At 35.8% G+C, this 20,713-nt stretch overlaps 2 protein-coding genes across 2 annotated transcripts in view; one reads left to right on the top strand and one right to left on the bottom strand.

The window, feature by feature from the left end:
• Positions 1–228: 228 nt before the first annotated feature.
• On the bottom strand, positions 229–1,659 carry LOC149004510 (uncharacterized). Its single transcript, XM_089135671.1, has one exon. It carries the CDS (start codon positions 1,657–1,659, stop codon positions 229–231), a length of 1,431 nt encoding a protein of 476 aa, XP_088991797.1.
• Positions 1,660–6,272: 4,613 nt separating this feature from the next.
• LOC149004509 (vacuolar sorting protein 18-like) overlaps positions 6,273–20,713 on the top strand; it is a 112,433-nt gene continuing 97,992 nt past the window's right edge. The window contains exons 1-6 of the mRNA XM_089168422.1: positions 6,273–6,504; positions 8,422–8,608; positions 10,318–10,530; positions 10,632–10,771; positions 11,463–11,558; positions 12,992–13,059. Of these exons, the coding sequence (XP_089024548.1) occupies positions 8,446–8,608; positions 10,318–10,530; positions 10,632–10,771; positions 11,463–11,558; positions 12,992–13,059 (680 nt within the window). The 5' untranslated portion in view covers positions 6,273–6,504; positions 8,422–8,445. The remainder of the gene's footprint in view (positions 6,505–8,421; positions 8,609–10,317; positions 10,531–10,631; positions 10,772–11,462; positions 11,559–12,991; positions 13,060–20,713) is intronic.

Here is a 20,713-nt window from a genome sequence, read left to right as displayed (position 1 = left end):
CCATTTAACTGAACAGCAACATCATATTAGGATAGAGCATATCCATTATGAGATAAGAAAGATAGAGATACAACTGGAAACATACAAGCCATTTATCCAATGCGCCCTAAGATGAAACCTCAGTCTCCTTCGAGGAAGCCAAAGCAAACTTACCTCATTCACAAGCACAATGGGTCACGATACAGAAACTAGTCTTTAGAAACAAACATGATAAACAAGACAAGGATTTTACTTTCCACTTGGTTCTTCTTCTTCAGCCTCTTCGTCAAAACTTAAAGCTCTACAAGCATCAGTCTCCACATCTGTTTCCTCAGTGCTGAAGTATGTTTTTTGTCCAATTAACTCTGCCACCCTCTTGGCATGTCCAGAATCTCGCGGGCTTTCTTCAGTGCATCTTATGGTCTTGATCCTAGGGAGCAAATCAGCAATTTTCAGAATGGAAAGTTGTGATCGATTCACCCAACCATTACTCGGATCCATTGCAGCGTCACGGTGAATTTCCCACCTCTTCTTCCCCTTATTTGAGCTTGGCTGATCAAACCCTCGTTCAGATTGAAATCCCTGTAATGTTCCAACTGAGAAACGCTTCTTATCCAATCTTTTACTATCGACTTTGTCATTCTCAGGCAAAGACCTCTTCCGGTGCTCAGTTTTTGTGGGATTTCCAGAATACTTTGCGGGAGTCTCATTGTAACGGCTTGCTATAACCCTCCCTGGTCTTAGTGGTTTCTTGGAGGCAACAGATTTTTCTTCTTCTTTGAATAGCTTTTGAGGTTGAATAGATGACAGGAATGAATCATCTAGTTTCATAGATTTCTTTGAGCCTACAGTCGTCAATGCTTGTTTGGAAGCTTGGATCCTGGAAACAGACGGGCGTGACTTAGGGCTTGAACTCAACCCTCGCCTTTTCTGCTTCGTCCCCTCTTCTTTGATATCTTCAAGCTTCCAAAAGCACGATTTCCGGCGGTTCTGTACTGATTGAATTGGTGTTGTTTCTAGCTTACCGGGCTGCCTGGAACTGAAGCCGGCGATGACCTCTGCTGGACCCAGGCTGACGCCCCTGCGAGATTTCGCACCAGTACTCATTGCTGGAGGCACTTCTTTCTTTACCCTTGTAATTGAATTCTTTGAGCTCTGTTTCTCCTCGACAAACTTTGCATGGACGATCCCTTGACGCCGTTCAATAGATTTCAAACTCTTCTCTGCCTTCTCGATGCGAAGTGCTTCTAATTTGGATTTCAAACGACGGATCTCAGATTCAATCTCCTGGATTTCAGTATCGATGTTGCTGTCACCATGGGCAACTTGGTTTTCAGTCTTGGAAGGGGGATTAGTCGGGGAAGGAAGAAGAATACCCTGTTTGAAGAGGAGTTTCAATGGCTTTCCTTCTGATCTACCAGTAGCGTCATTTTGTTGAAGAGGCTTCAAGGGTCTTGAAGGTTTCAAAGAAACATTCGATTTGCAGAAATCAGGACTCAGATTTTCTTTGCTGGAATCAGATTCTTGTGATTCCAAAAGACTGGTCGGGATGGATTTCAGAGAACACCAAGAAACCTTCATAACAGCCGTATCATCTTTATCTTCACTGACGAAGGCGGCGTTGTTCCATACCTGAACTTCTGGGGCATTAATGGCGTCTGGGTATTGAACAACACTCATTTTCTTTCTATTGAAAGATCAAGCAAGGGCCAAAAGATGGATGTGTTCTTGCTCTGTACTCTGCTACTCTGCTGTCTCGAGAAGGTTTTCGCGAGGAACTAAAGATGGTCTTGGTGGAAGAAATGGCGTACCCCATGACGCGGTATTTGAAGTTTTTTGACCGTTGCGAAGAAAGCGTAAAACTAGACGTTGGTGGTCGATGTATTGTAGTCCGTTGGATAATGGATGAAAACGGCTCCTTTATACGCTCCGATATGATTTTATGAGGATTAGACGGTTCATAATGTCAGATTGAAAATTAGATTTTGTCCCCACCAATAATAAGGAAAGGCATCCGTTGGATAAGAATGGGGTCCATAAATAATCCCTGTTATGCTTATCCAAGGATCGAGAGAATGACCACGATGGACGGCTATATTGAAAAACTCCCCCGGCCAATGGAGGAGTAGTAGGATGGTTAGAAACCTGCTTCTCAGTGGAGAGGTCATGGGTTCAACTCCTACCGGCGGCATATGTAATATCCCTATCCCCATATATAAAAAGCGCCTTTGTACAAAAAAAAAAGAAAAACTCTACCGGCGCAAGGAGGTAGAAAGAAAAGCTTATAATAACAGTGTCAGAGGCTCATAGCAACTGGGATCGCTTTTGGGCTTTTGGGGTGATGCTCAAGCGGCAAGGTTTAAAGAATCCCACGATACTATACGATACTAGTCGATACGTATCCATATTTGAACCAACCGATACAATACATCTTGATACGTTTCTCTATTGAATTACATTAAAATACATTAGCTAGAACGATACAATACTCGACCCAAGACGATACATCTTTTAAAATCACCTGACCGATACGATACTCGATACCGATACTTTAAACCTTGATCACCGGTTGAAAATCAAAGACCTCTGAATAAATGGGCCCATGGCTGGGCCTCGTTTCCTTAGACCTGTCAAAAGTAGAAAAGTTCCTTTTTTTTTTGGTAAAGTGGAAGTCTGTTTCAAAGTTGGGAAAGAAGAGCTTCAACTCAAAGCCTTCAAATTACAAAAATCAAGAAGCTAATGAATGAAATTAGACAAAACAATCTTGCTTGTCAAAGATTGGACCAACCTGATTATATTTTCGGCAAAAAAATTGATCTAGAAATAGAACATTCTAACCATCAGTTTGGAAGGCATCGCATCATTTATCTGCTCTAGACTCTGAGTCTAATTCAAAGAAAATCGTTGTCAACCCATCACCTGAGCAGCCAACATTTCTTCATAAAAAGTCACTACTTCTCTTATCAGAATCAAGGGACAACCAATTACTGCTAACATCGATTTGCCTTCGTTGTTGTGAATAATATAACCTACAATCCCATATCTTCTTTCTTTGAGAAAGGATATAGATTAAGGTTGCGTTTGTTTGCTGGAATAAATGTGGGGTGAGAAAAAAGAAGTGAGAAAATTCTTGAAAAAAGTGTAAATTTCTTATTTTTTCCCTTAAATTTCAAAATGGTAGATTGTTTGTTGCTTGGGGTGGGAAAGTGGGACACACTTGTCTGATGATGTGGCAGCCCAACTTTTCCACCCCAAGCTATTTTAAAACCCTATATATTTGGTGGGATTTTATGAGAATATTGAGAAAAGTAAAAAATGAGACCCACCATTCTCACTTTTCCACAAAACCCTCTCATTTCCTTTCCTTCTCCATCACCCCCACTACACATGGGACCCACATGTTTTTTTTTCCCACTCCACCTTTGCAAATAAACACAGCCTAAATGTATTCACATTGGGGGTTCTAATGTATTTCCATTGAGCATCTACCCTGTGTCACTGCTGGATTGTTCCTTTCCAAAGTACTAGACAAGACTTCAAAGAACTCATGGTGCCTCTTCATTTGTCCCCTCAACCACCTACTTGGGATTGGATTTTCATTTGCGCCTGTGCAGACATCGTCGTCCGTGCAGGCAGCAACTTATGACATGTATCACTTATTAATCCAACGGTTCATACAATTCATTTTTATTTTTTTAAGTTTTAAAATTTCTTCTAGACTGCAATTACATCCTTCTGAAAAACTATTTTCTCTTTTTAGAAACCACACAGGACATTAAATTCATAAATAAGGTCTAACATTCTCCCATACGCAAAAACAATATTTTTCCTAACCCTAACTCTAGTCGTTGTTCAGCTCTTGTCTCCGGCAATCCATCATTTTATACCATCTTCTCTGGCACCGTTGTTTTGGTTTACCAATTCCTTTGATCCAACACACTCTGCTGCCGTCATTCTATTTGTTTTTGAAAAATCAAATCAAGAAAAATATTATGAAATTTGTACCTTAACTGCTTGATCAAGAACCGATCTAACAGATCGAACTTCAATAAGAGTTGAATCACAACTCAGACCAGTTAAGAAAACTTAGATAATATACACCATACAAATACCATATCGTATCTAAGTGACAATAGCATAAGTATAAAGAAATCCAAGAGCTTCGGCTGGAACATCTACATAAATTAGCGAATAACCTAAAGTGCAAAAAATTCACTAGTAAAGAAGAGATCGAACACCAAAATAGACAAACAAAAGGAAAGAAAAAAAAGGATAGATGGCACCACCATTTTGGGGTTCTAGAAGGAGAAACTTGAAGAAGAATAAGAAAATGAGCAAAAGGAAATAAATCTAGGGGGCTAATAGAAGTGATTTCATCAAAATTAACCAAATATAGGTCTGTTGATCAAAAATTAATGAGCAAATTGCACTGGCACCCCAAAATGGAGGCCTTAAAGCACTGACACCCCCACTTTATGTTTAAAAAACACAGAAATCCTAAAATTGGATTTTCATTGGATATATTTGGCTAATTTATCACTGAAAACCTTTCAAACACTGTTTATTATAGGGATATTTTTGAAAATAAACAGTGATTTAGCTGTTTAAATGATAAACTTGACAAATATATCTAATGAAAATTCAATTTTGGGGTCTCTGAGCTTTTTAAACATAAAGTGGGTGTCAGTGCTTTAAGGCCTCCATTTTGGGGTGCCAGTGCAATTTGCTCAAAATTAATTGTATCACCTAATCCTTCTGCAAGAGATTAGGATCCATGAGTTCCTTTGTATCTTTTAGGTTAGCATTGAAACGGATTGTTCAAGTTGCAGCATCGGATTCTAATGGTGTTGACATTTGTTTAAGTTTGGTGAAGGGAGAAAGAAAAGGGGTTGGGTCACCAAAGACGACGGCGATAAGATTTATTAGTTAGGAATACTTGGGTCTCATTGTGAATTTGGTTGTCATTGGGGGCAGATTTTTGTAAATTCGAGAAGTTTTTTTACATGATTGATGTAATTTTACTTTTGTGCCATTATTCTTACTCGTTGGATTATTAAAAAACACGTGTCAATTTGCTATTCACTGCACTGACGACGCCCACGCAGGTGCAACAAAAATCTCTATTAAACGCTTATTTTCAATCTAAAATCAATATTTTCACCGTCAAATACATTTACCCCATAAAAGACAACGAAAAATATATACCAGAGGTTAAAAAACTTTTAAAATAAAGTATTACTGTCCTCTTTATACAATAGCTTTTTATTTTTTGGTCAACCGTAAAAAATACTATAGCTTAATTATTTCTATAGTATAATTATTACATTATTTCTTATATTTTTTTAAAACTATTAATTCAACCTTTGTCTATAATTATTACCCTTGCTAATTATGAAGAAATTTAAAACTGTTGTTCGATGGATTAATCCTCTTGATCTCACCATTTTTCGAGCCAAATGAGTGTAGGTAGGGGTGTAAATGGATTGAATAGTAGTAATACTATATCCGCATCCTATTATATTAGGACGAATTCGGATAATATCCTATCGATTTTTCGGACAGATTCAATCGGCTTAGATGATAATCGGATAATTATTTTCTTAAGTAGATTCTTCTAAATGAACATAAATATAGATTGAATATAAGTTTTCAACTACCTTTTTATATTTTTACTATTTTATTTGTGAGGGTTAAATTTAAAATTTAAGAATTTAACAACTTTGATAACTATTTTAATAGAAAATATAAAAAAATAGTCACATATTACAGGTAAAAAAATTTAATACAAATAAATAAAAATAAATAACTTGATCGGATAATTTTATTGGACAGATAATAATTGGTAACTAAGCGATATACCATATTCGCATCCTATTAGTAATCGGACAGACAGATTCGAATATCTTTAAATGGATGCGGATGCAAATGCAAATTCAAAAGCAGATTTCGGTTATCCATTTATACTCTTGAGTCGAAACCAATATCATGTCCATTTCTAGCTCTTTGATGTGAGTCCGAATCTGTGACCCGTCTGGGAGCACTTTTCCACCCAAAATACAGGGGAGCAAGGGTGGGTGATGGGATTTTTTAAAATTATTTTATTATTTTTTAATAATATTTTTCAGATGTGGGGTCTACTGATTTTGTGATGGTAAAATGGACGGGTGATGATCGAGATTCTTTTGATGTGGCTTATAAATGGATTTCAATCATTTGAGTTGATGTTGGGACACATGTCATACATTTATAACAAAATGAATGATGGATTAAAAATTGACTCGATAAATTTCACCCTTTCTCTTCGTTTAAACCTGAACGTTAACTCGAACTCTGAGCCGGAAGATCCCAAAGAAATTGGGTTAGCACTTGGGCTAAGAGCCTAACAGGAATTCTGGTTCTGCCGGAGTCCTTACGCCAACGAATTGTCAGTTGCCGCCGAGCATAAACCTATGCTCGTCTCTCTCGACTGTCACCACCGGAAACCCCATACCTCCAACTGCATTGCCGCCTTTGACAATTTCATCGGTACGGCGTTACTCTTTACATCTTTGTTCTCTGCTTCATTACATCTCACTTTCCCTGTTTCTTTTTACTTCTGTGTTTTTTCTTCTGTTCTGTTTCTGTAAATCCCCTCTTAGTTTCTCACGATGGAGTTTGTTCAGCTGCGGATGATCTTGTATATATATATATAATTGAATATTTGATGGGTTTCTTTTCGCTTACATTTGTACCATTATGAATCTGATAAGTATTCTCCTCCCCGAGTTTTTGGGCGTGTGTTTTATTTCTTCTTCTTTTCCTTCCTATTTTAATATGCTTTGCGGTGCACCTAGATTGAAAAAATTAAGGTTTAGAAGTGGCTAACAGGGATATAGTCCAGTCTACAAATTGAACTTACGTAGAAGTAGATGCATGGAGCGATGGAGATATTCCTTGCCATGTTTGTTTGTCACGATAGTGGTGGGTTGGGACGCTACAATGCTGGAATTCTGTACAATGTTCTCAATATTATTTTTAAAACGAGGGTTTTAAAATTGAGTTCAATTCTATGGAAGGTGCAAGTGAGCAGCGGCATTTCCAGTTCCCCTTTTTCTATCGGGACTCTTTATGCATTTTCGCCTCCCTTCACTCCCAACTTCTTCAAAGTGTTGATCTTACTCTTCGGAGTCTTTGAATCAGAGATCGAACCCATGAGCTAAGAGCTTACCATAGTTTGCATCTTTTCCATGTTCATTGCTTCCGTTGCCAAAAAATCAGGGGAAGGTGGTTCTGCAAAAAGAACTCAGCTTTGCTTTGTTCTTCTGCAGCGTAAGGTTGTTTTCTCCCCTGCTGAAAGAACAGGTCAAAAGAAAATCGAACATTTTCAAAGCGGTAACTGATCTCTCTTCCCCCCCCCAAAAAAAAAAAAAAAAAAAAAAAAAGAAAGAAAGAAATTGCCTTGATCTATTTTTATATTTACCCTCAAATGAACCCTTTTCCAGTGTCTCATAGAGAATGGTGAATGATGTAAGAAAAAATTATGAAGTTTGATTTTATCTTGATTTGTTTTAATCATTCAATTCAGTATAGCATGTTGTTTCCCATATGTTGGTGCACATTACCTCATCGACCCTTAATGTCTGATCGTAGATGTCTATTTATTTAATGTCCCCCCTAATTGTTTTGGTTTTTGCTGTTGGTTAATTTCTGATGGAATTACTGCTAGGTTCCAATTTTATTCACCTAAGTTGAATGGCAAAGATTTGGTGACCTTGAAATTGTGTATGTTTTTTTTCTTTTCCGATGAACAGACTCTATATGCTCCTTGTTTGTTTATTAAGTTGTGAATGTCTATTACATAGGTCTGTATTATTGCATAGAGTGAAGTTGTATCAAACACGTTCTTATCACTATAGTATGTATAATATCGTGCTGGATTTTTGGAAAAGTATTATTACCATCTGGCAATTTAATTGTCGTACATAGCTGCACCTGTACAATTGCTGTTCCCGAACTTAATAAGGTGTACACAACAATTTCACTCAAAGAATATGACTACTGCTGAGATTTCATAGGTAAACCTTTTAGACTATCAATTGATTTTTCCCCTTTTTGTTTAAGAATAATAGTCTATTATATGAGTTTGTATTGTTTACTCATTAACTTGTCCAAGCATTTACGTATTGGAAATATTGAATAATCATGTCTTGGGGTTTAGATAAGCCATTAGTGATTAATTAAAATTATTAATTACAACTTTCTGATGTGTATGTTATGGTGTCATCATTATTGTTTTCCCGAATCCCGATAGGTCTATGGTGTCATTACTGTTATCTTTCACAGTAGATATTGGTTCTCTGACTGTTGTAGTACAGTCCTTCTCTCTTTTATTGTAATTTTTGCTTAAAGAAGAAAGTTATATATATGCATCTTCCATGGTGACAAATTTGTGCTGTGTACTAGGAGAGAGATATCTCAAATTTGAATATGGACTCGGGGAGGCATGTCTTTTCAGTAGATCTCCTTGAAAGATATGCTGCAAAGGGGCATGGTGTTATTACATGCATGGCTGCTGGGAATGATGTTATTGTGTTGGGAACGAGTAAAGGATGGATTATTAGACATGATTTTGGCATTGGAGACTCTTCTGGTATGTAATCTAACTATGATGTGTACTGGAATATTTAATTGACATGAATCCTACTCATAAGCATATCAACACACGGTCAAAGCATATCATACATGACATTTTGTCTGCTTTTATAGATGTAGGATGAATATCTTGTCAGTGCAAATAATAAACTCCTGGTTTTGCATTTTTGAATTTTATTGTGTAATGCTTACCCTTTTGCAAAGATGAGTTTAAACCACAATGAATTATTTTGACCTAGTGTTATGGAATAGTTTTTTATTTTATATTTTATTTCAAATGAATATGTTATTCATGGATTCTATATGAGTACAAAAACTTCTCAGGTCATCCTTCTATTTTTGGTGATATAGTTTAATTTTTTTATTACCGAAAATGTACCTTGGATGATGTTTTATGGCAATTTACGTGCCTTCTTGTAAGCCCATTAGCAGCATCTGTCTTGGTTTTAATTGGTCAAAGTTCAATAACTTGGCGAGATCTTGAGAATCTTGGAAAACTCGACCTTCTCAAGACTAAGAGACAAAGGATAGTTTTGAATAGCACATTGAAATCTTGAATATCTCGAGAATCTCTAGAATCTCAAAGAATTCTTCAGTATATCTAGAATCTAGATGAGATTTCGAATATCTTAAAAATCACAAAGAAACCTTGCATATTTCAAGAATCTCAACCTCCTTAGTACTTGGTAGGAAGTTTCATATTCATAGCATTGTATTGTTGGATTTGGAAGTTGAGACGTAAACGAATTCAGTACTAAGGTTTCTATGACGGGTATTATTCTCTATATATGGGTTTGGTTTCTGTGTACTTGGTAGGAAGTTTCATATTCATAGTATTGTATTGTTGGATTTGGGAGTTGAGACATAAACGAATTCAGTACTAAGGTTTCTATGACAGGTTTTATTCTCTATAAATGGGTTTGGTTTCCGTGTAATGTGCATTGAGAACACTTAATTGTATCTTATAGTTTGTGGTAGAAACATTAAGCCTTTAACTATTTCTTAAGTAATTATATATCTTTATATATGTATTTAAATATGTCTCACAGCAGTTGATTGTTGTACAACAAGCAATTTCTGGGTTCACTATTTACTAGTAATCTAAGTTGCTAACTGCTAAATAAAAAAGAAGATTTCAACATGGCCATTCGATGCGGGAACTACCTTGAAAGGTCATGAGCAAAATAAAGCTGCACGACACATGTAACAAGCTGAGAAACTGCACTTATTAGCAAGTTGAGGGCTTATTGGTAGGGCTCTTTTTCTAGTATTGTGACAGATAGTGATTCAAATATCTAACAAATCATCATAGCTGAGAAGAATTGCTGTTTCTGTTTTAAGGTTCTAAGTGGCTTAACCAAAGGTTATAGAAATCTTTAAGACAATATTGTAAAAATGATTTTAATACATTTAGTAGCCAATGGAAGATTTTTATTCAAACAAATAATGACTTATGCAAGAAATTAATTGCCAATAAATTACCATGTGAGACTTAAATGTAACTTCAGAAATAGAAAAATTTGAATTAAAAAAAAAGGACCATTTGAGACTTAGAGGGACCTGACTGGGGTTGCCCTTCTTCTTCTACGTGTATACTTTACCTTTGCATCATGGGATATGGCTTCTCCCTCATTATCTGCTTTCTTTTATGCCATATAAGCATAATTAATTCTTGTGGCCAACTGAAAGAGGGTTTGCAAAATGCAGATCTGGATCTGTCTGCTGGTAAAACTGGGGAGCAACCTGTCCATCGAGTTTTTGTTGATCCTGGAGGAAGCCACTGTATAGCTACTGTTCTTAGTACAGGAGGTGCTGAGACATATTATACACATGCAAAGTGGAGTAAGCCCCGTGTATTGAGCAGACTCAAAGGACTTTTGGTGAATGCTGTTGCCTGGAACAGACAGCAGATAACAGAAGGTGATTATGACTTGCTAGTACCTTGGTTGTTGTGATACACTTCTAGAACATGGAGATTTCATCTTTCTAGCACATTTTTTATCTGATCTCTGTAAACTCAGCTTCTACACGAGAAGTCATTCTTGGTACTGATAATGGTCAACTTTATGAGATTGCCGTTGACGAGAAGGACAAGAAAGAGAAGTACATGAAGTTTTTATATGAGCTTAGTGAGCTCCCAGAAGCCTTCATGGGTTTGCAGGTATTGTTACATGCGGTTAATTTGATTAGTGATTAATGGTTAACTTAAGAAGTGGTTGATTTGATTAGTGATTAATGGTTCAGCTTCTTAAGTTAATTTTCACTCTTGAATATCACTGTAGCCTTTGAAATATTGGTGACTCTGCTGTCTGTGAGCTAATTTTCCATTATTTTCCTGGTCTATACTATTTTATTGGTGCAAAACCGATTAATATACTGTATTAAAACCAAAAGAAAATCATGAATAATATGGAAAGTTGGACCCTGCCTAAATTGAATCCTGAGGATTTTATATGAAAGGTATCGTTTCCAACCCAAGAGCTAGCCCAGTGTTTAAAATTTTGACATTGATGACATGGGGCACTTTTTTAATTTTTTTGGTTTTTCAACTTGTATGAAGACTTTCATCCAGGTCAGTGTAATCTGTTCGAAGTTCGACACAATGAACTTCAGTTTATGGAAAATTTCCAAAAGTTTGCTTGCCATTAGGTTGTTTCTGATTTACGACCTGGTTCAACATGGAACTGATCCTTTTCGATTGTAGAGTAGAAAGTCTAGTAGAGAGTCCTCCAATAGGCTTTAATTTTTTTGACGAGGTTACATCATGCTTCATATTTTTTCATTTTCTTTATGTGAATGTGAAGTAGTTTCTTACTTCCCCCCCCCCCCCTTCCTTTTTTTCATGTTTACAGATGGAGACGGCTAGTGTGGGCAATGCAACCAGATATTATATGATGGCTATTACTCCGACTCGACTTTACTCTTTCACTGGCATTGGATCATTGGATGTAAGTATTGATCTAGTGAGGGTTTGCATTTAGGTTTAACTGAATTTGCTTGGCTCTAATGCTATGACTGATGAGATTTCTCTCCTCTCTCTTTCTCTCTCTCTCTCTTTTTCCTTCCCTCTCTTCAATATGAATTGTTGGTGATGTGCCAATTCTGTTCTAAGATTGGATAAAAGGGTGAACGCGGTACCGAAGGCTTCTGCACAAGCAGAGTCTGGGGGGTCTTCTTATGCAGCCTTACCCTGGCAAGTTTTGCTGAGAGGATGTTTCTGTTTGACCTTAGGCTACAATTGTGGTCAACCGAACATTGCACCAAGGCTCGCCCCTAAATTTTATTCTAAGATTGGATGATAGACTTAAATATAAAGGGAGCTCTTTTTGTTTCGAGTGCTATTATTTTCAAGAGAACTTTTGGATTTCTTTGATAACATAGAATGGTGCAGAAGACTTATGACATTTGTCTGAAAACACAAATTGGAAAATTTCTGAAACTATGACCAACATATGTTTATGAAATCCGCGTCTGCAAGACTTGAGATGTTCCTTGTTGATTATGATTCTTTTTACTTGCGTGCTTTTCTGAATGAAGCTCAGTCTGATATTCACTGTAATTTTGTTGAAAACCACATTTTTACTCTTATCTCTTCCTATGAATTTGTTGGAGGACTTAAACTTCGTTTCCTATCAGCCCATTTATAAATCATTCTGGTCTTTCATTCTAATGGGCTTTTTCATCTTGAAGTCATCTTTCTTCCATGTGTTTGCCATTGTTAGGGTTGAAAGTTGAAAGCAACAGTTTCTCTACTTGCTGTTAGTGTGCAGTCAGGATCACTCTACTCCTTATTCCCCCCTTCCTTATCTCTCTTAGAAATTTGGATTTGATTAGGATTTTAATGTTAAATGAACATGCTAGCAGCTGGACGCTTGGATTGTTAAAGCTTGGGTAACTCTTCATATTTTAGTAATACAAAACTGAATGTTGTTGGCTGTTATCTTGGTGAAGGATGGCCTCGGTAGATTTTCTCACATCTGCAGGCAAATCAAGCATCTAACCCCCCCCCCCCCCCCAAAAAAAAAAAAAAAAAAAAAAAAAAAAAAAAAAAAGAAAAAAGAAAAAAGAAGGCATGCAAATCAAGCATGCAGCTGCCCCCACTTATTGAAAAGGCAATCCAGTGGGGGCCAAGATCATGTAGTGAAGATTAAAAGTTACCATTTAAAACTTGCATGCATATTTACACATGCTAGTCCCTTGAATTTCCACTTTGGGTTCATTAACAACAATTTTCTTATCTGAAAATGCATCTTCTCTTGATGAGATGTTTTTATCTCCGCTTACTCAGCTTGTAGCAGTGGACCTTACAAACTTTTTCACAGTGTAGAGTTTGATCCGTAGTTGTTCTAACTATCATGACCATGATGTTGTGTTCTTGTAGACTGTCTTTGCTAGTTATTCGGATCGAGCAGTGCGTTTTATGGAACTTCCTGGTGAAATACCAAATAGGCAAGTGCGATTGGTCCATTGGTATTTGAAGTTATTTGCTTAGAAAATGTAAAATCTCCTGTGTGTTGTGTCTGCATTTTTTTCATTTTGATTTTTTTTGCATGATTCTATGTTTTATTGTGTCCTTAATGAGTTTATTTTGGTTCACAACAAACCTTTTTTTTCCTTACTGGTAATCGAAATCGATCAATCTTAGTATACAACAGGTATTTTACCCCGAAAAATAAAAGAAGTAAACAACAGGTAGGAGATATGATATATTAGTACCAAATGAACTGCTAGTTTAATGTAAGAATTTTCCCTTTTCCCTGAATTGTGCAAATCCTGATTGGAGTGTTGCTATTTGGAAGTGACTTGATGAATCCATTCTAAAGTCACAATGTCCAAATAAATTGGCATTGGAATGTTTTTCCATAGCAACTATCAAATATTAAGGAATTTAACAAAGATAAAAGTGTGCTAAAACTGAAACTAGATTACACTAAATTTCTGATGCTTTTAGCAAGTCATGGAGAAGTGATTTGCACTCAGTGTGCAAATCAAGCTGGGGTTACCAGCCCACTGTACTACTTTATTCATGCTAATTCCCATATAGATAGTTTGGGAGCCATCCAGAAAAGTCCTGTAATCTATAAGTCCCCGTTGATCTCTAGCAGTACGTCTTGTTGCTCCTATACCCAATCCATTCAGAATGAGTATGAGTAATAAAAACATGTATACACATAATAGTATATAGAGAGAGATTAGAATGGTACCTTATACGGCTCACTGCCATCACGAGCGAAGTGTCCCATCTTTTGGCAACGATAGCATTTGGCTTTGCAAGGATCTCTACTTCTACCACACTTGTCTCTTTGTTGCTTGGTAGATATGCCTCTACTTAGTACTAGGTTCAAAGCCTTAACTTGATTTTCTGCTCTGTCTTGTCTCTTGCATTTAGATTGAGATGTCTTGCGCTGCCCCTTTTTGGCGATAAGGACTTGTTTTTGGGTCACCTCTTGGCACTTCGCCTTTAGTTCCACATAAACAATGACATCATTGAAAGTTTTGATGCTATCGTTATGTGTGAGAGCCATTTTTATTTGTGCCCAAGACTGCTTGTACCTGTTGTTCATCTGTAAGGGTGTTCCTAGCATCATCCAATTTCTTAATCATGTTTTTCATAACACTTAGGTGCTTAAGCATGGTATGCTCGGGGTCTTTACGATACATATCTAACTTCAAGGTCATGGCCCTTAACCTAGTAGTTGATGTACCTCCATACTCTAGTTTTGCCTAATCCCACATAGACTTGGCAGTATAGTATTTCTCATATACATTAATCAAGTCTTCATGCATACTGTTATGCATCAAATATCGTATCCACATCCTTTTTAAACCAAGTTTTATAGGCATCATTCTCTTGATAGTGTTAGGCAATATTACCCTCGTTGGGTTTCTTCATTTCAAAGGTCAGGAAGTCTAGGTGACCTTGTTCATTGAGCATATGTAGAATCATACGATGCCATATGTCATAGTTGGTCTCATCCAACTTACAACATCTTTCAAGGTTAGCTACTTCATATAGGTTGGCCATCAGTACATTCAACAATGCGCAATAGGACATTTAATACACATTCAGATCTTGTTCAAGAAACCCTAATTAAAATTAATAGTTTTCACGCCCACACAATGAGACCAATGATTCGCTTAGTTGATAATCAAATCTCACACAAATGAATTGAAAACATATAATTTCAACTAGTTTTGAACAAAAAGAGGAATTTAAGATTCCACAACCACATGATTGCGCCATATATATGGATGCACATGGGTCCCACTAAAGTAGCCCAAAATTTGGTTCTTAAAATGACACATCGAGTCGGTATAAAATTGTGATGTGTAGTGTGGTGGCAACCCTTTACATGACTTTCAAAAATAATTAAAATTACAACCGTTTTAATTACATCACTACTAGGGTGTACCACACTTTGCATCACTTTCAAATACTAACTCTAACGCACATTCAAAAAAGAAGTGTCATTTTATAAGCACAAAAAAGAAGTGTCATTTCATAAGCACCAAATAAAAGGTCTCTTCCAAAAAGTAAATTAAATAAATATCTATGGTCTGTTTGGAAGATATGGATTCTGCATCCAACCATAGTTGTTAAGGCGTCGCCTAGGCGTTCGGGCACCTTCGGAGCACCTTAAATTGGTGTCGCCTCATTTTCAGGCAATAAGGCGACCGCCTTAGGGTATGAGGCATTGCCTAGGTGTCGCCTCAAGAGCCTCGGACGCCTTATACCCCAAGGCGTCCGCTTTTTTTTCTTTTTTAAATGACACTATATGCATATTTATAATGACGCTACATGTGATCAAATGTTAAAATAAAAAAAAAAAAAAAAAACAAAATTGAAAGGGAATAAGTTCTTGACTCGAGTCTCACACTCTCACTCTCACTCTATTCCTTAATCTCTCTCTCTTCCTTTCTTCTTCTTCTCTTCCATTCCCGCGACGACACTCGGCAAGCCGCGGCGACAGATGACTTCTTCTCTTCCTTTCTTCCCGCGACTTTTTATTTAGGACCCACTATGTGTGGTTTGTAGTATGTTGGATGACTTGAGGTAGGCTAATATTAGTTTTTTTTTATCGTATAAGATTTGATAAATTTATAATGAATTTGAGTGAATGAGATGTACACTAAAAATTTCACTTAAAACGCCCCAACTGCCTCAAAAGCGCCTCGAAGGGCGCCTCATCAACTCATTGCCTCAACTAGCCTAAACCGCCTCGCATTGCCTCATCGCCGTGATAACTATGCATCCAACAGATGGAGCGAATCAAAGGTCTAAACCGCCATGGGAGGGTATGATATTGCAACCATAAAGTTACACAAACATTGTAGTATCTAAATCTTAAAAAAAAAATCAATAATTGCATCAATAAAATCCCATTGATATTGTATTCTGACATGTATTTTTCTTCCACAAAAGCCATCTCAATTTATAAAGAAAAACAATTAATTGATAAAAAAAAAGATCACCAATAAATGTTAGAATTGGTTTTTAAAATTTTTTTAAAGGTCTAATGCCACCAACTATAGCTTAGGTGTTTGACAACTCTGATGTTAGAGTCCAAACCCATCACGTTTTAGTCAAATTCTCGTAAAAAAAAAAAAAAAATTGAACAGGAGAAATTCAAAAATTTTGCCGTCCCGTTTAGGCTTTAAGATTTTCCTTATATCTCTCACAAAAAACAAAAAAAAAAAAAAAAGAGAAAATCTAGGTCCCTCTCTAATCAAAGCCTGTTTGCTTTTTTCATTAATGACATTAGCAAAAGGAAGGAAAAAAAACTTCAAAAAAAGTCTCATCAAAAGATCTTTTCTCTTTATCTTGTTTTAACTATTTTATTTCTAAAAAGAAACTTTCCAAAGAAGCTTGGTGGGCCTATAATTCACAGAATAAAAGAGAAGCTTATTAACACTTAGATAAAAAATCGTTAGATTAGAAAAACTTTTCATTTTTCTTATCAAATACTTTTTGCTGAAATCAGCAATAAGAACAAAAAACTATAGAAAAAGGTTTTTTTTTAGTTTTTATATAAAATAAAAACTATCATGTATCTTTCAAGTTCCAACAGAGAGACGTGAGGAAGTTAAACTTCACTGCCTCCATTTTTTTTTTTAAATTCATAAACTAATCTGAAAGAAGAATAAAAAAATGGCAGAACCTTTTTGAGACGTCACATCTAATGTCTCTTTAATTTTTTTTTTTTAATTCATAAACTAATCTGAAAGAAGAATGAAAAATGGCAGAACCTTTTTGAGATGTCACTTTTCAAAAAACAAAATCTTCAGTTTTGCTATCTTAACTTCTTAGGACTTTCTCTTTCTTTCTTCTTATTTTTTTTCTTCTTATTTTTTATTCAAAAATTGATCTCATCAAACTAGAAAAAAAAAGCATAAAGTGACAGAACCATTAATTAGAGACATCACATCTAAGTTTCTTTAGGAATTTGAAAAAAATAATAAAACAAACCATCACAAGTCATTGATTACAACTTAACTACTCCATTATCTATTTGTTTATTATTATTATTTTTTAAAAGCGTTTAAACAAACACTTTGTTAACTCATTGCAAAATTAATAAAAAACTCGACAACTTAGAGATGGTAGCTCAATAAAAAAAAAAAACAATCCATTGATTAACGGTTAAATTCACACAAAATAGATTGGGTAGAGGTCAAGTAATTGGCTATGGATGAAATCTGACACTCAATCATGTCATTTGTTTTTAAAAAAATTTCATCTTAAATCAACAAACACCTAAAAAACCGGCCATTGCCGCGACCTGACCACTACCTGGCTCGGATACCAATGTTAATTAAAATCATCAAAGATGGAAAAAAAAATAGAGGTAGTAAGGTTTGACTTCCTCCACGTCTCTCTGTTGGAACTTGAAAGAGTTGTGATAGTTAAAAAAAAAAAACCTTTTTTATAGTTTTTTTGTTGATGTCAGCAAAAAGTATATGATAAGAAAAAGGAAAAGTTTTTCTGATCTGATGATTTTTATCAAAGTGTTTATAAGCTTCTCTTTTATTCTGTAGATTATGGAACCACCAAGCTTCTTTGATAAGTTTCTCTATTGAAATAAAATAGTTAAAACAAGATAAAGAGAAAAGATCTTTTGATGAGACTTGTTTTGGAGTTCCCCCCCCCCCTTCCTTTTTCTAATGTCATTAATGAAAAAAGCAAAGAGACTTTGAATAGAGAGACGTCCCTGATAATGAAAAAAGCAAAGAGACTTTGAATAGAGAGACGTCCCTTATCAGGGACCTTGATTTTTGGTTTCTCATCTTTTATGATTTTAATTAATATTGTGACTTTAGAATAGTTTCATCAAGTCAGATTTTCTTTAATCTAATTGTTTCCAGTTCATCTTTTGTGATCCATGTTTATTGTGATTTTGTATATTCTTCGAGCATACTGTATTAGGACATATAAAATGTGACAAGATTGCTGGGCTAGCAAAAGAATGTCTTCTTTACCCACTCGCTAAGGCCAATTAATCGATATGTGGGCCTTGTTTAGATGGTAAGGCTCATTGGAACCTTTTGAAAAGGTATCTCAGACCCTTAAGCTTATTCCTGTGGACATTGTAGACAATTAATGAGAAGGAAATTTGAAAATTGTTTATTTCCTGTTACAAATAATAATAATGTAGCGGAGAATAAAGAAAGTTTTCACTTTTAAATATGTTTAGGATGGTAATGGCACGCCAACCTCTCAATATCTTCCTGGGGGGCTCTTTTGTGACTGTAGCCGACATCCATAACAATGTGCCATCACAGACAAAGTCTTGCAATGTTCATTTTCTTGGGACTGATTTCCTAGCATGAAAGACCCCAGCATAGATCTTGAACTTGTGAGAAAGAGATTGATGAAAATATCTCATCTTCTCTAGGTGAGGGTGGGGAATTAAAACCCATCCTGTAATTACTAGAGAAGATGAGATTGATTATCAGTCTAGTGGGGGTGTGCTACCAAGTGGGAGCATACAACCAAATACTCAAGATCCCTTTGTGCGTAGAAGCACGTGATAATACTTAATTTTCGTCCTTTTGAGTTTGAAAAGAATGCTATTATTCGTGCTTCATTAGATGAGAAAGAGCTTGCTTCATTATGTGAAGCACTCCCTTTAAGCTAAGGAAATGAGATAAGCATCTATGGAAGATGAGGTCGATCTTTTAGTGCATGCCTAGTGGCATAGCAATATCCCTAAAAAGAGGTGATAGACTGTGGTGTAGGCTACAATGATGAGAGACATTCTCCCTTGTGGTGAGAATAATCTCATTTTGTCTTATGCTTGTCACAAAATTGGATTTGGAAATCTACCAATTAGACATTCATAATTTTTTCTTCAATGGAGAACTAGATGATTAGTCCTTATGGCTTGACTAATGAGTTTTGTGGTCAAGGAATAAGAGCGCAAAGCATGCTGTCTCATTAATCATTCTTTGACCTTAAGCAATCGTCTAGGTGGTGATACATGAAGTTTAATCATTCTATCACCTCTATTAAGTAAATGAAGATTTATTTATCCAATTATGTTGACGATATCCTATATGTTGGTATTTTTTGTACTCAGAAGTGGCTACCCTATATTTTCTTTAGATGAAGGACATGGGTGGGGGCCAACTTTGTGTTGTGCATGAAGTTGGTGAGGGAATCTATTAAGAAATTCTTTGGAATGATAGGTCTTACCAGACTTAATAAGAAAAATCTTTTAAGCGATTCCATATGAGCAACTTGAAACCCATAGGCACTTTAATGGACAAGGCATGCGTTTTGAGCCTAGTCTAATGTTTTGATATTAATGAAGAGAGATAGAAAACGTATGTTAAGGTACCCAATGCAATGCAGTCTGATGCACATGATGATATACACACATGCAGGTATATGCTATGCAATTGGGATGGCTATTCATTACAGAGCATTTTAGGACTAGGTCATTGATGAGCAATAAAGAGAATCCTCTGACATCTTAATAGAGCTATGGACCTCAGGCCTGCCTATAGTGGTTCACATCAAGGAAAAAATTTCGGTCGAAACCAAGATTTCAACCCAAGAAAAGGGCTAAATTTCGGTCGAAACTTGTGATTTTTTTAATAATTTCGACCTAGGTTTCGGGCATTATATGATGTCCATTTCATTTGATTTATTGCTTCTTACCTATTTAAAGCATAATAAACACAATGGAACTAGCATTTTGCCAAAAAAAAAATTGAAAATTTATCATTCAAGTATACAATTAACAAATGACTGGTTCTGACAAGTACAAACTGTATTGCATACATGCATAGAATCATCAACATATATGAATTGTTTGGTAGAATGGTTACATATACAATAAGCCAACAAATTAAATTGACCAACTAGATCAAGTGATGGTGTCTCACATATATTATGTTGAAGCCTATATATCATTTATACATAAAATAAAAATACATAATTTTAGAAAATAATTATTAAAATAAAAAAATAAAAAAATGGTAGCAAATAATAAAATATAAGGTTAACAAAACACAATCATAGATCATGGTCCTAAGCTACACATAGTTTAATTTTAAGGCAATACAAGATCATTTAAGGCATGAACAAAACAAAAATAACAAAGGGGAAAGTTTGGAACTGTTGGGTATGGCTCATGCTTCACATTCTATTGTTGCCTAAGTTTTCTTTATAGCTGTTGTGGCTTAGGAGGTGTTTGAAGGCAAAAGATGAGCAAACGAGGTGCTTGAAGGCAAAGGAGTCGTGGAAATTAGGTGAAAATGGGATAGAAATGAACAAAAACTAAGGGAAAAAAGTTGGAATGTTGAAATGATCGAAATTTTGGTCAAAACCTTCGAAATGGTCAAACTTTCCAAAATTTTAGTCAAAATCTTTTACTTTTCTGAAATAATTGGAATTTCGTTTCGATTTTGAAAAATACAAACATTTCGACAATTTCGATCGAATTTTCTTCTATGGTTCCCATTAGAGATTGAGAGGTTAAAGTATTTTTGCTAGTAAAAGAGATGGTATAAGTCCACATTAGGATTTACTTTTGAGAGCCAGGGTTGTTGCTTGATGTGGTAAGAAACCCAAAGTACCCTATCTTTGGTTGAGTTAGAG

Source organism: Hakea prostrata, chromosome 9, assembly GCF_041222555.1.
Source record: "Hakea prostrata isolate BN-2017 chromosome 9, UWA_Hpros_2, whole genome shotgun sequence".
In the NCBI taxonomy this organism is placed as follows: Eukaryota; Viridiplantae; Streptophyta; class Magnoliopsida; order Proteales; family Proteaceae; genus Hakea; species Hakea prostrata.
The sequence above is the reverse complement of the archived record's forward strand: the minus strand, read 5'-3'. Positions and strand labels throughout refer to the sequence as shown.